This window comes from Pipistrellus hanaki, assembly GCF_964339955.1.
Source record: "Pipistrellus hanaki genome assembly, chromosome: 1".
Lineage (NCBI taxonomy): Eukaryota > Metazoa > Chordata > Mammalia > Chiroptera > Vespertilionidae > Pipistrellus > Pipistrellus hanaki.
The window spans coordinates 183,279,442-183,295,273 of NC_140503.1; the positions used below are offsets into that span (position 1 = coordinate 183,279,442).

At 35.2% G+C, this 15,832-nt stretch overlaps 1 protein-coding gene across 1 annotated transcript in view; it reads left to right on the forward strand.

Moving 5' to 3' along the window:
* Positions 1–14,784, forward strand: part of NFXL1 (nuclear transcription factor, X-box binding like 1) — a 43,474-nt gene extending 28,690 nt beyond the window's left edge. Inside the window, exons 18-23 of the mRNA XM_084899901.1 lie at positions 2,305–2,471; positions 5,020–5,089; positions 6,513–6,617; positions 10,484–10,570; positions 11,383–11,436; positions 13,175–14,784. Coding sequence (XP_084756027.1) covers positions 2,305–2,471; positions 5,020–5,089; positions 6,513–6,617; positions 10,484–10,570; positions 11,383–11,436; positions 13,175–13,348 — 657 coding nt within the window. The 3' untranslated portion in view covers positions 13,349–14,784. The remainder of the gene's footprint in view (positions 1–2,304; positions 2,472–5,019; positions 5,090–6,512; positions 6,618–10,483; positions 10,571–11,382; positions 11,437–13,174) is intronic.
* The last annotated feature ends 1,048 nt before the right edge of the window (positions 14,785–15,832 follow it).

Below are 15,832 nucleotides of genomic sequence, written 5' to 3' on the forward strand. Positions count from 1 at the left end.
CACTGTAATTCCAGAAACTTAAAAAAATTTTTTCTTACCATATCTCAATTGTGACCCATTGGAGAAATAGAACTCTTAGTATGTGTCTCTAGACCCAAATACCTTTGGAATTTTTAATATAGTTTTCTGCTTTCAGTTGTAGTATAGAGCCTACAACACAGCAGGTATTTAATAAGTATTTATAGAATTGACTAGACTCAAAGTTCTTTGGCTTATTTGCTCTTCTCTGGTATCCTTGCCTGACTTTACAGTCAGGTCCAATGGAGGCTGTTCTATGCAGTAGCTCTGATTGTTACCATTAGCAACAGATATTCCCGTTGTCTAATTCATTGGTGATAGTGAGTGGAACTGTGGTTGAAAGGGAAATGTTTGAGGCTGATGACAATTGAAATGGTGTGTATTTCCCAAGCAAATGTGGGACAAATATCTTTTGAAGTGCCTGTAAGAAGAAATTGAATAATTGGGAAAGTTTTTTTGGGGGGGGGGCGGAGGAGGAATTTATCAACAAAAATACATAAAAAATAAAAAATATATGTAGATACATAATCACACCTATATATATTTCTATACCAGTGGCCTAGTGCACAAAATTCATGTAGAGGAGCGGGGGTGGTGTCCCAGAGCACAGCCTGCACCCTCTCCAATCTGGACCCCTTGGGGGATATCTGATTGCTGGTCTAGGCCTGATGTTGTTGGACATCCCTCTCACAATCCGGGACTGCTGGCTCCTAACTGCTCGCCTGCCTGCCTGCCTGATCACCCCTAACCACTCTGCCTGCTGGCCTGCTTGCCTTTAACTGCCCCCTCCCCCACCAGCCTTCTTGCCCCCAACTATCCTCTTTGCCGGCCTGATCTTTTTCAACTGCCCCCCCTCTGCCAGCCTGATCACCCCCAACTGCCTTCCCCTCCTGGCCTGATTGTTCCTAACCGCCTCTGCCTTGGCCCTGTCAGCATGGCTTTGTCCAGAAGGTTTCCTGGTCTAATTAGCATATTACCTTTTCATTAGTATAGATTATTTTGTATTTTATAGATCCTTGACACTCAAGAGTGTTGTCTGCAGCTCAGAAACATTGGCATCACCTGGAATCTTATTAGAAATGCAAAATCTCAGATCCCACCTTAGCATTTTAACAATATTCCCAAGTGATTGATAATGCACAGAAATGTTTGAGAACACTGCTAAAAGCAGTGTGTGTGATGAGTCATGTTTCATTGATTTAAAAACAAACAAATTTCATTATAATTATTAAGCTTGCTAAGAGATTAGAATTTAATTATTCCAACCAATAAGAAGAAAGGATAATTCTATAATGTGATAGAGGTGTTATTATTGCTGCATGACAAACATATTACCCTATATAAATATCAAATTAACATCTTAACACCTTAAATTTATACAATACCAATTATGTTTCAAAAAAATGAGAAAAAAGTTTCATTTATCAGGATTAATACCCAAATGTTCATTCTGTGTTTCTTCTCATCACCCCATTATTTATAATTAGGATTGCTCTCCTCTGCAGATTTCCAGAAAGTTGGATGAATTGAAAACCTCATTTTAAAAACTGATAATAAAAAATGTTGAACCTTTAAGACTTAATATTCATATCTTTAGATCTTTTATTTGATCTTAGTATGATATGTGAAATTCAACCCTATCCTGTAATAAAAACTTTAACCTTCTTTAGTAGACAGATTCTATTTAAATTATTGCTAGAGCAGAGAGGTGACTTGTTAAGTTGCAAGTTTAAAATTGAGATAATATTTATTTGTACTAAATGTAATTTAGTTTTGCCTTACTGAAGTGCATTAAAAATAAACTAGTAGTCATTCTCCTTTTTTCTCTCTATATGTGTTTTTTTCCTTTAGCAAGATGAGATGACTATTTCCAGAACATTGAATCCTTCTTTAGTTTGATGATTATTGTACTTGTTGGGTATAAATGAATTGATAATGTCTTACTATGTATTTTTTTTTTCTGCCAATGACTACTCTTTAGGAAGTAATTTATGTTTTTATTAGAGCTTTAATGTATTCATGTGGTAGCATAAAACTCTGTGATAGCATAAAAACTCTGTGATAGTCCATTTTAAAGGTGAGGCAGTTTGATTTAATCAGGTTTGTATACATAGAAATCTTTGTGAATAATGGTCATATTAATAATCTTGCTATTCTTCATTTTGAATATTTTTAAGCTGTATTTCTAAGAGCTGCAGAAATACTGGGGTATGTAAATTTTATAACTACTGTATAGAAATGTTAGACTTTTGAATGTAGGTGATTTATTTCCTTGCAATTTGGCAGGCTGGTCCAGAATGCCTCCAGTGTGAAGAAGGCTGCTCTAAACCACGGCCCGGGGGCTGTCCTCACCCATGTGTTCTGCCATGCCACCCTGGAGAGTGTCCTCCTTGTGTTCAGATGCTTAGAATAAAATGTCACTGCAAGATCACAACCCTATACGTGGAATGTAGGTAAGAAGACTGAAGAAATATTGTTGTTCTGCTGAAATTATGTTTGTGATATCCTTTTATAATTCAGAACTCTTCATATGTAGTATACTGTAAGGAATATTTTTCAGTGGTTGTGTTTAGACTCTAGAGACCTAGATTTTCCTAGTGACCGGGAGGCAGTGCAGACTATTTCACCTTGTAGATACTGCACCCTTTTTTAACCAGGGCATTTCTGAGTTTTTTCCATTTGGGGATCTATAAGATTTTGTTAGGAAATAAGTTATAAAACTGCTTTAAAAAAGAAAAAAAGGAGAAGCATTCCTATAAACAGTGTGTTCAAATAGCAGTGTCAAACTAGAATTTCATTGGATCAAAAATTGACTTACACATAATTACTTAAGTGTAAATTTTAAATTGTAGATTTAAAAGGTAGGTTTTATTTATTACAGATGTCGCTGTTGTGGCATTTATTATACAAGGATGTGACCTTTATATTTTCCTTATTTTAAAAAATACAGGTTAATTATGGCCAAACTCATTGAGCTTCATTTCATTCAAGTCTATAAAGTGGGCTTTTGAAAAAGTCTGATTTACTCAAAGTTAAATTTGGGAATATAATTTTATTTCTGATTTATTTATTTTTTAAGCATAAATGCTTTTTGAAAAAATGGCCTGTTAATTTTATCTTAAATTTGTTTTTGCCACTTGCACTCTAGTTTCATGCTTTGTAAAAGTGTAAAAGTCAAAATTATTTTGTTGAAATTTAAAAAATAAAATAACATACTACAATTTTTAGCTTTAGAATTTTTGTAGGGGGAGTTAAGAGGGCAATTTTGCTTTAGTAATGGGTGATATTGACAAAGGGGGATTGTTTTCTTTGTTCTTGCAAGGTCCTACATTTTTTTCTTTTGTCTTCTCTTCATCGTGTAGTCTTCAAAAGCTGCCTTTCTTTTCCTTTTTACCTTCAGTTCATGGCTCCTTGGTTGTTGTGCACTTTTCCAAGTCTCTTCCTTGTAGTTAATGCTCTGATTACTAAGACTTTTTTGTACTTTTACACTGAGGGTTGACTTTCTTTTTCTGGAGTGATGTTAGCTCCCTGTCTTTTCTGTTCAGTTTTTCCAGAACTTCACTGACTTCTTGAAAAGATTTCCTATGGGAGCTTGAGAAATAGCTCTGCTAGGAATTGATACTTTTCTACTTACAGGTAATTTGAAGCTTGTAGATATTTCTGTCTTCTAGTTATTCCAAGGTCATGGAATTTGAATGATTTTGTTATTAATGAGCTGAATGGTTTTTTTTTGGAATGTGTGGTTGCAATTGGATTGACATGGTTTCCATTGTCTCAGCTATCCAGAGTTCCTTTCCCTTTCTTGAATACATATTTAAAATACATGTTTTTATGCAGAATCCCTTACTTTTGGTATTCTGATAATTTTATTTGCTTTAATTCAACTAATTATTTTATAAGCCATCTTTTCCTTTTAGTTCTTTTCTGCTTCATGTATATTTATTCTTGGGTATTAAATATAAAAGATACAGACCTTGCAAAGTAGGTAATTTTTCCTAATTTATAGAGAAACAGGAATAATATGATTTTAATCCATAAGTTCAGAGGTGAGCACCATACTTGTAAGAATAAAATATACAATGTTTAGTAGAGCTAGCATAAAAACTCTGTGATAGTAAATGAAATTTTAACAAGAAAATTGTGTATGTTAGAGTACATTCATAGATAATTTGATACAAATATGAAGATTACAATTTTGACATCAATGAGACTAACTTTATGTTATATTTTGGGAATTATGTCTAGTAAAAGGAAATAGAAAAAGCAGGAAAAGAAATAATTTTAAAAAAAGAAAAAAAGCAATTTGGGGAAGAGAAAAGTACAATAGGTATAATAGGGATTTTAAGATTGTCACTAGATACTGACTCATGTAGTACCTCTTCTGATTCTATTCAACTCTCTGTTAGAAAGTGATTTTATTCCTTGGTGTTTATGACTATTTCCAAATTACCTATTGAATCATATAAAAGCACAGACTGATCTAAATGATGTAATTTAAAATGAATCAATTTCTAACATTAATAGCTTATCCAAAAACAACTGAAAGACTTTCCTAATAAGCTTACATTTCCCACTGAATAGCCTATATTTTTTAGTTTGAACTAACAAATGACTCGTTTTTAATAATTTATATAAAGGTTTTAAGAAGAGTTTTAATTATGAATAATCATCAAACTATAGGGAAAGAGAGTACACGAACTTATAAAAAGAGTCCAAATACCGTGATATTTTATGTGTGTCTTGTGCTTCCTTCTTGCAGCGATTACCCTTTTGGCATTTAATTTGTTGGTAGTTGATGAAGGGCTGGAAAATTTGACTTAACAGAACAGTAAAGTAATTGGAAGATAATTGTTACAGAAAGAAACAATTAAAATAGGTCTCAAGAAAAAATAAGAAAGATCATTTTATAGACATGTTTGAAATTGTTGAGTTGCTTTTGGAAAATATGCTATGAAATGGACTTGGTTTGAATGACACCAAATCTTACTCTCCTATTTTTAGAAAAATAACCACAGCTGATGTAAATGAAAAGAACCGCCTCAGTTGTTGCAAAGATCAGTGTCCTAAAGAGGTAAGCTTTAATAGAACCTTTTAAATTGTATTTTTGGGGCTTTTTTTCCCTTAGATTTTCTCTTTTCTTGTTTGGACATCCTATTTCAGGACTTTTCTGGATCCACTAAAGATGTGGGTCCAGAAATAAAAATGTGATGCCTGTAAAAATGTAATACATATGAGTAGGGATGCACATATCTTTATGAAATTTGGGGAGTATGCGTCTAGGATGCCCCTTTGAAGATTTTTTTAAGTTGTTTTAAAGATAGCTTATATACTTTAAGCAATAAGGTATTCATCTAATGCTTACCTCCCATGTGATTCAGACTTAAAATATAAATATATCAAAAAATGTGTGTGTCTTAAGCAGTTAGAGAATAAATTCATAGTAGGTTATTTTAAAAAGATAGATGTACTAGTATATTTGTGTGTGAACTTTAAAATTCATTATTTTGAATTAGTATAAAGCATTTCATATATAAAGTTTTGTTTTTAAAAATTCAGATGTCTGTCTATGCATTATATTCGAAATACAAGTATCGAAAATGGTTCCAAAAAATTGTTCAAAATAAAATGGTAAAATCTCACTATTGATTTATCCTGGCAATAATGTGAGAAACCAAGGTTATCCATCTGTATTGGGCCAATCTAAAAGTGAACATTCTCTTTTTTGTTGTTGTTGAAGCTGGGGCAGTGACAGTTATTTGGTTTGCAAAGATGGAAGTTTATAAAGGAAGCCTTTTGACTTATGGATATACTAATAGTACCTCTTTTCTTTTAAATCTTGGTAAGGAAGAGATGGCAACATAGTTTTAAATATAGTAATCAGTCTCTTTGACCAAATAAAACAAATCAGTATGTGATGTGCCATTTTGTTAAAAATTATATATAAATATATATTTTAAATATATTTTATTGATTTTTTTTTACAGAGAGGAAGGGAGAGAGATAGAGAGCTCGAAACATCGATGAGAGAGAAACATCGACCAGCTGCCTCTTGCACACCCCCCACCAGGGATGTTTCTGCAACCAATGTATTGTACATGCCCTTGACTGGAATCGAACCCGGGACCTTTCAGTCCGCAGACCGATGCTCTGCCACTGAGCCAAACCGGCTTCGGCAAAAATTATATTTTCTTTTAACTAATACTTTGGACACTTTTTATGGATTTTTGTTCAAGAACTAGAATTTAACATTTTCAGAATTTATGCAAGATTACTAGTATAAAATATGAGACCATTTTAAGCATGAAATGATTATTGTAATAATCCCATATTAGTTAGTATGAGTAAAACTAGAGGCATGGATTATTTCGAATTTAATTTTCTGAATTTTTCAATCCTGAGATTTTCTTGTTAAAATAAATTTCCTTCTGTCCAAATTCAGATTTGGGGTAATAAGTAGTTGAGAATGTAACTGCTTTCTTTTGGTTTTATTTTAGCTTCCTTGTGGTCATAGGTGCAAAGAGATGTGCCACCCTGGTGAATGTCCTTTTAATTGCAACCAGAAGGTAAAACTTAGATGTCCTTGTAAAAGAATTAAAAAGGTAAATATTTTAAGTTACTGAAAATTCTTTTCTATGTACATTATTTTTGTCTGTGTTTGATAGTTCTTTGGGTTATATTTTGCTTTTTAATTTTAAGGTCTTATTTCTCAGAACTTTTTTATTTCCCATCTATCTCTGTAAATGCTTGTTTTAAAAATCAGCTTTGTTTGGCAGTTTAGTTGTTTGCAATTTAATGTAAGAGATTGTTTTATGTTGGAATCAAGTACAGTGTCCTTTTTCTGGATAGAATCAGCTTTGCCCAGGGAAAACAATGAGTAATAAAGCAAGTTTCATGGTGAGAAATGGTCTGGAATTAACCTTTGTTGCTCTTAAAAAAAACTTTTTTTGCCATCAATATTATGTTTTGAAAATGCCTTAAAAATGACCTCACATGCACAGCCTTATAAAATTATAAAATAATATTCAAACTTGTGGAGAACTAATTTTAATGTAAAATAGTGGTAACAGGAGTAAGAGGGCAAAAAGTAACGATTGGAAAGCTCAAGCACAACAAATTACATAATGCTGGGCAAGACTCCTGCAGAAAGAGTCTGAATTCTCAGATGCCAGTGGCTGAAGGGTCTTTTTCCAGTTCTCCTTTTCCTTGACTTTCCTGCTGACACTGTTGACTCCTTCGAAACTTTCTTCTTGCTTGACCTCTGGTTTTTCCCCGTCTCAGTTAGAGTTCACTCCCTTTTGTCTTCATGTTTCTATGGTCATTTCCTTAAGGTAGGCTCCTCTTTTTTTCTTCTTTAAATTCACTCTTTTATTTACCCACTCAACAAATATTTATTTAGAACCTTTTGCTTTTATTAAGATTCTCTTCATTTGTTTTACAGTTTCTACTATCATTATTTGGGGTAGATAACTTCTGAATTTAAATGTATAGGCTTGACCTCTTCTGGAGTTGAATTTCTTAAGTTTTAGTTGTTTAAAGTGAATCACCTTTACATGAAAATCAACACTTAAGTCAAGCCACTTTTAATCTGGGCCGTCTATCAGGTTTTCTCTCACATCGCATGTAATTGTCCAGGTGCAGTTTGCCACCCATTAGAACTTCGGCAACAGCTTGCTCTTGGACTTTGCCAACAGCTTCATGATGGATTTCCTTGCCTCTAATCATAGCACTCTCCTATATATGATCTTCATTGGTTCTTCATGCATTATGGGGGAAAATCCACATTTTATAAGGAAAGTGTATATACATAGACTCAACATACAAGAAAATCTATGATGTTATTTTGCCTATTTGTACAGTCTTATCCTATAGCACTCCGAATCCGTTATTTAAGTGTCCTAACATTCATGCTATACCCCCCTTTAGTCTGGATGTCCACTGGAATATATATAAAAATCCCTTCTTTTGTGTAAAATACAATGTATTTTCCCCTTACCACTTTGCTTGGGAGAATCCTGCTAATACTCAGTGTAAACATTTCCTGTTAGGGAAGGTCTTTCTTCCTCGACTCCCTTGGGAAGACTCAGGTGCTCCTTATTCTGCTTTCTTTGTATTGATGCTATAGAGTTTTCTCAAGAGCTTTGTGATTCTAGGCACATCTGTAACTTTGTTTCCTCATCTGCGAAATGGAGTTTATACATAGATTTACTGAAAGAAATAGAAGAGGTAATGCTTACATAGCATTTAGCACAATGATTGCAATGTTTTTCATAACATTGAACTATGTTTAATATCATAGCAGTAGCCGAAACCGGTTTGGCTCAGTGGTAGAGCGTCGGTCTGCGGACTGAAAGGTCCCAGGTTCGATTCCGGTCAAGGGCATGTACGTTGGTTGCGGGCACATCCCTGGTAGGGGGTGTGTAAGAGGCAGCTGGTCAATGTTTCTCTCTCATCGATGTTTCTAGCTCTCTATCTCTCTCCCTTCCTCTCTGTAAAAAAATCAATAAAATATATTTAAAAATAATATATCATAGCAGTAGCTGCTATTATTATTTTTAGTTTAGCACTTATTATTATTATGCTCTCCTCCTTATGTATATTCCCTGTTCATAACAAAACACTTGGCATGTAATGGGCACTTTATAAGTACATCTTGAATAAGAAAAGATACGATCTTTGTTTCAGGCTTATAGATTTAATGTCCACAAACACACACATTTAATTTTTTGTCTTTAATGTTTATTCATCATATTTTTTATTTTTCTGGACTGTCCTTTGAGGACAAAAACTGTGTGAATCACTAACATCAGCCAAAAATGAAGAACTTATGGAAAAAACCTATTAAGTAATAAAATTTCTTTCTATAAAGTGCTTTATTAAAGTATATGCACTTTTTTTTTTCTTCTTTCTAGAGGTCTTTATTATTTTATTTTTAATTTTTAAAATAAAGTATATGCACTCTGTTCATAGGAATTGGTGATCTTATTTCTTAACTGTGGTAGATTTTAACTAAAAAACTAGAATCTGCCCTAGCTGGTTCGGCTCAATGGATAGAATGTCAGTCAGCCTGTGGACTGAAAGGTTTCAGGTTTGATTCTGGCCAAGAGCACATGTCTGGGTTGCAGGCTCAATCCCCAGTAGGGGGCGTGCAAGGCAGCCAATCAATGATTCTCTCACATCATTGATGTTTCTATCTCTCTCTCCCTCTCCCTTCCTCTCTGAAATCAATAAAATATTTAAAAAACAAAAACAAAACTAGAATCTGAGCATGTGATGCAAGAGGAGAAATTGATACAAATAATAGGTACCCTCAGAGTATAAGTGACATCTGACAGCAAGAAACAGGGATAAATAAAAGGTATATAAAAGATCTATAAACTCAAAGTCTCAGAGTATCCTATATAAGAAAAGTCTAATATGCTAAATGTCTGGTCGTTTGGTCGTCATCTGTTTTACCAAAGTGTGATATGCTAATGATATACTAAGGCCACTCAACCACTCACTATGGCATATACTGACCACCAGGGATCAGATGCTCTGATTGGTACGATAGCTTGCTGCTGGGGTCCTGCAGGTAGGGACTGAGCGAGACAGGCCAGACAATCCCTGGAGCCCCCCGAAGTCTCTCCCTGGCTGGCCAGCCTCCCATGTTCCTCCCTGGCCACGATCGTGCACCAAGGGTCCCTCAGCCTCTCGCAATCTGAGACCCCTTGGGGGATGTCAGAGAGCCCATTTCGGCCTGATCCCACAGGATTCATTACAGCATAGTACACAAATTGATCATAGTATTGATATCAAGTCATTAAGATCCTCCTCTGTTTCATTAAGGAGGCAGTGAAGCACAAATACAAACTGTAGAAAAATTTTAAACTGAACAAAGGTTTACTAGTTGAGAGAAAAATTTGCTGCTCTTTCGAAAACTCTCTAGAATTACATTGAGTTGGTAGCCACTAGCCATGTGGCTACTTAAGTGTGAATTTTAATGAATTAACAGTAAATAGTATTAAACATTCATTTTCTCCTTTCACTAGACACATTTTGAATGCATAGTAGCCGCATATGGTTAGTGCTATTTGGTTGGGTAGTTAGTGCAGATTTAGAATATTTCCAGCACCTCAGAAAGCTGCTGGATGGACTGCTCTGGAGCATTTTATTACCTGGAAGCTTTACAAGATTAACAAGAAACAATAAAGAAAAACTGACCTTTCTCAATAGTGTATTTAGTAAGTGGATGATTTTAATTTTATGGTATTTGCTTTTTTGTAATTAAGGGAAAATAAAATAATTATCACTCTTTGAACCAAGAGATTTGATACTTGCAACCATAACAAATTATTAAATATTAACGAACATATCTGTTAAATAATTTGCATAACCTTAATCTCTTAGGGAAATTTTGCTTTCTTATGACATACAGTTAGAAGGGAAAAATCTTAAAATCTGAAGTGTAAAAACTTTCATTTGTTAGGAGTTTCAGTGCAACAAAGTACGTGAAAATCAGATTTCAATAGAATGTGACGCAACGTGCAAGGAAATGAAGCGGAAAGCCTCTGAGGTACTGCCACATTACAGTAAATGTAATTTTCAATGTGCTAATGGCTTTTCCCTGTTTATTGTGTGCATTTCTTTATGTGCTTATTGTGAATGACTTGAAAGCTCATCTATTTTGCTTTTATAATTAAAACCTGGTTTTAAAGACCTACTTTGAATTTTGAGGTGTGCTTTTTATTGTCTAATGTGTACTAGATTTTCCATTCTCTTAACCAGTTAGAGTATGTGTTCTGGGACATGGTTGTTCATCTTCATGTTAGTGTAAACCTCCTGAAAATTAGGTTAAAATAATATAAAAATAAGGTTTTAGGATTCTTTGCTGTGTGGGTTACCTCTTATGTCATTTTTTCTTGCACTCAACCCAGTCCATGAGTGAACCATTGATTTTGTTTGAAAGTAAGGTTTCCCTTCAAGACATTTAAAGCAAGTGATCAATTGTAACTCCAGAAAGAGAGTGGTATTGAATAATTTTGAGTATAGCTTGTTACTATGATTACTCTAAAGAAGAAAAAAAACATTTTAAAAGCATTTCAATTACTACTATTGTAGCTCTTTGAATTTTGATCTAATATCTGTTATAGTTAATTTGAAGTGTTTATAGAAGGTATAGCATTCCATCTCTCCTCACCCCCAGTCTGTTAGACAGTATCTTGGTAACACTTTTCCCTATAATATTTACATTTCTTTAAATAACTGCCAGTATACATCCTCCAGAAGTCATTATGGGTTTGTGAAGCCTCAGTGAGATGATGCTAACATTCTATATAGAATTGACAATTACAATGTGTTACTTTACTTTTAAATGTCTGCAAACAGATAAAAGAAGCAGAAGCCAAAGCTGCACTGGAAGAGGAAAATCGAAGACACCAGGTAACTGAACAGAACACCCAGGGTTGTGTTTCTTTGCATCATTGTTAGTTTTTATTCAAACACAAAGTACATTCTAGATACAAACTTGGGGCTAGTCAACTCTATCTGGACTGAAAATAATATAGTTCATACATTAAAGTATGCCATTCACTTACTTTAATCAGATACACTGTACCTCTGAAGAAGCACAGGATCTCGCATATTCCCAGATATTTTATATATTCCCAATGTTCTTCCTTTGCTTCCTTGCCAATTTCATCCATTCACCAGCCAAAGAGTTTTAATTCCTCTTTTGGTTTGTGGGGAAAGGGTTGGGGTGCAGTGCCATTCATTTTAAGGCATTTCCTGGAGCCCATGTCTTCACTTATCTAAAATTATTTGAGTTCTGTTTTACTGAGTTGTAGATTATATGTAGCAAATAAGTCCTGTTTACTAACCATAACATCTATGTTAATAATACATTCTCCTTTGTCCTCATTAGATTCTTTTTAATATATATATATATATATATACTTAGTGGCCTGACCCTCTCCAATCTGGGACGCCCTCGAGGGATGTCCCACCGGGATCGGGCCCAAACTGGCAATTGTACATCCCTCTTGCAATTTGGGACCACTGGCTCCTTACTGCTCACCTGCCTGCTTGCCTAATCATCCCTAACCACTCTGCCTGCCCGCCTGATCACCCCCAACTGCTGCCCCCCCTCCCCCCCCCCCCACTGGCCTGCTCACCCCCAACTTCCCTGCTGCTTGCCCCCAACTGCCCCCACCCTTGCTGGTCTGCTCGCCCCCAACTGCCCCTCCCCTGCTGGCCTAACCACCCCTAACCACCTCTGCCTCAGCCCTGCCACCATGGCTTTCTCTGGAAGGACTTCCAGAAGGTCTCCTGGTCTAATTAGCATATTACCCTTTTATTAGTATAGACAGATATTTCAGAGATGAAGGGAGAAGGAAAGAGATAGAAACATCAGTGATGAAAGAGAGTCATTGATCAACTGCTTCCTGCACACCCCCTACTGGGAATTGAGCCTGCAACTCAGACATGTACCCTGGACTGGAATCGAACCTAGGACCCTTTAGTCAGCTGGCTGACATTCTATCCACTGAGCAAAACCAGCTAGGACCCCATAGATTCTTAAAAGTAGGATTATTATATGTTCTTTGTTACTACCTAGATAACGAATGCATTCCTGATACATCTAGTTTGTTCAAGTACTATATTAATCATATTCTCCAAAGAGTGGCTTAACTTTCTTATAGTGACATGTAATTATTTGTTAATTTGCATTTTGGGATGCTTTATACTTATCAAGCAGGGTACAATATATATTAAAATGCTGCTTTTATGAATGAGGAAATTAAAACTTGCATGACTTGAGGGAGGACATTAGAAATAATTTATGTGCAAATTTGTTTTATCAAGAGAATAATGAGTTTCTGTTGGCTTTTTTCTCTCTTTACTCACTTGAATTTCTACACAAGCCACTAATGTTATTTATCAACATTGTAAGAAACTAGAGCTATTCTCGTTGTGCATCTCTTAGCACTGCATTCCTAAACTCTGGACTTGTTGAATACAACCAGTAGTGGAGAGTTTAAAACAAAAAATCAAATCAGTGTATTTATTACATACCATTACTACTAAAACATTTCCCAAATTGATTTATTTTTATCTAAGTGGAAGATTTCAAGATAAGGTATGTATTGGATTTAATAAAAATGATACTATTTTGATTTAGGCTGAACTGGAGGCTTTTGAAAACAGACTGAAGGGTCGTCGGAAGAAGAACAGGAAAAGAGATGAAGTGGCAGTTGAGCCAACACTGTGGCAGAAGTATAAATATCATCTCCTCCCAATGTGTGCAGTTTTGGTGTTAGGGTTTGCATGGTACATAGCCCCTGGTGCAGCTTAAAATTCTTTGATCTGTTAATATACCTCAGATTGGATTTAGACACATTGTTAAGTTTGGAATGTTAGAAAGTGTATATTGTACAACATGATATGTATTCACACTCATCTCTCTGTTCTCTTCCAGCTGTTAGAAGGATAGAATGTTAAGCTTTATCTTAATTAACACATGAGAAGTGTCAATATAACATTGTTTGATATTAAAAGCATGACTGAAATGATAAAATATTTCATAAGGCATAGGTTGTGGCAGGGTAGCATGTTAGTTGTTCATTGTGCTTCCTTGAATTAACATAGTTTTTTTATTTACAATTTCAAACCAACTTTTCCTCTCCTCCTCCCCAACCCCCAATTAAGATGAAACTGAGCCACATGTGCTGTAAGAGGAATATTTCATAATATTTTGGTTACTTATTAGAAGGTACTTTTCTTCATCATGTAACTTTGTACTTTAATAAAAAAGACAATTCTCTAAAAGACCTCTTAAATTGTAATATGAAGTTATATAATTAGATTCCAGAAACTGGCTTATCAGTTATTGAAATAAATTTTTATGTACTGTGTTCCTTAGAGGAAAATACTGTTTTCAAAATATGCCAAACTAGACTCCTCACATGTGGGTATTTCTAGTGTAAGAAGCTTTCAACCGAAATTGGCATGTTTTATAAAACTTGTGTCTTTTCAAAGTAATCATAAAAGAAAAACTAATATTTATGAGCACTATGTGCTGAGCACAGGGCTTATGAGCTTTATGTACTTTATTCTCATTTTTTCTTACCACGGTACTCTTTTAAGTAGATTTTTATCTGGAAATAAATCAGTTCTTATGAAAAGCTTGTAGAGAAATGTCAGTAAGCCAAATCTGTTTAAATTGTAAGTCATTTTAAATGGTTTTGTTATTTAATTTTTGTATGCTTAATATTTTCATTAAAGTTTTTCATACCAAATTTGTAATCTAGAATATTTACTGTTATCTAAAATATTCAGGAACCTGTAGGTTTAGGCTAGGTATTAGTATCAATGCATGAAAAACTCCAAAATTTGATGCAAAACAGTAATTAAAAGATAGTAAAAAGTGATAGAAATGTTTTTTAAACAGAAGTACAAAGAAGGATTTTTAAATTTTGCTAAATTTAATTCGGGCTTTCTTTAAATGTCTTGTTGATTAGTCAAATATTAACTGGTCTCTAAAATTAAAGGGCACTCATTCCTTTCTTTATGGTCTGTGTTTTTGGTTTTAGTTTTCTTTAACTTGCCCAGTTACTTTCTCAGTAACTCAGAGTTACTGAGTTGGTGTTTAAGCTGCTATTCTCAAGACGTTACCTTACTCTGATCTAAAATGAACATTAAAGAATATGAACACAACTTGGTGTCTGCCTGGGAGCCTATTTTCATGTTGCTGGAATGCTGGCCTATTAAACAAGTCTGAAGCCTACTTCATGTCTGTCTGTTGGGCTGCTGATCTTGTTAGGTTTTCTTTCTAACTTATGGGAAAGTAGTGAGCCCAGGAAGGGGCTTGAATGAGTGACAAATTAAACTGTTTGCTGTTTTTTATTGGTTTGGATATTATCTCAGAGTCACACAGCTGTTTATTCGCTTATTCAATCAACAGATGTGTTTCCTCTAACAGATACTCTAGATCACATGTGTCAAACACAAGGCCCGCGGGCCAAATCCAGCCCGCCAGGCCTTGCAATGTGGCCCGCACCGCGCTGTCATCACTGCACTCCGCTGTCAGTTTATGACATTGTCAGTTTATGACTGTTCAGTAAACCATTCGGCCCGCGATTTAGGCTGGATTTTAGATTTTGGCCCCTTCTCTGATTGAGTTCGACACCCGTACTCTAGATACTAGGGATACTTATCAGAAGGTGAGTGATCTTTCTCTTGGGGAGCTGCTACCGGAGTGGAAGAGATTTTTTTTTTTTAAGAATACAATGTCATGTATAATACATGGTATTAAAAAATATTCCAGAAAAGGGTGAAAGGGGGGCGGGGTAAAAGGGCACTAGCTACTTTAGAATGGGAAAGTCCCTCTGGGATGGGCTTGTTTCAGCTGTGACCTGAATGACCTTGAGGATCTGAGGGGAAAGTGTATGAGGAAAAGAAAGCAAGTACAAAGTCCCTGAGTTGGTGAGATGCTTGGTGTGGCCAAGCAACAAAAGGGCTGTTGTGGCTGGAGCTAGAGGATAAGAGCGGGGAAGAGTCTAGGGCCAGGCAGTTCATACAGCACTTAATAGACCGTGGTAAGGAGTTGGATTTTATTCTAGTGTCAGTGGGCAGCGTTGGGAGGTTTTAAATGGGTAATAGTTATTTTTTGTTTTTTAAAGATGGCTGGCGGGGAGATTGGGAAGACAAAGAATTTACTTATATGCATAGTCCATGGACAGGGCAATAGGACAGGGGGTGGGGGGCTAGGAGGAAAGAGGAGGGAGAGGGGTGGGGAGATACCTCTAATACTATCAACAATAAAAAATACAGATGGCTG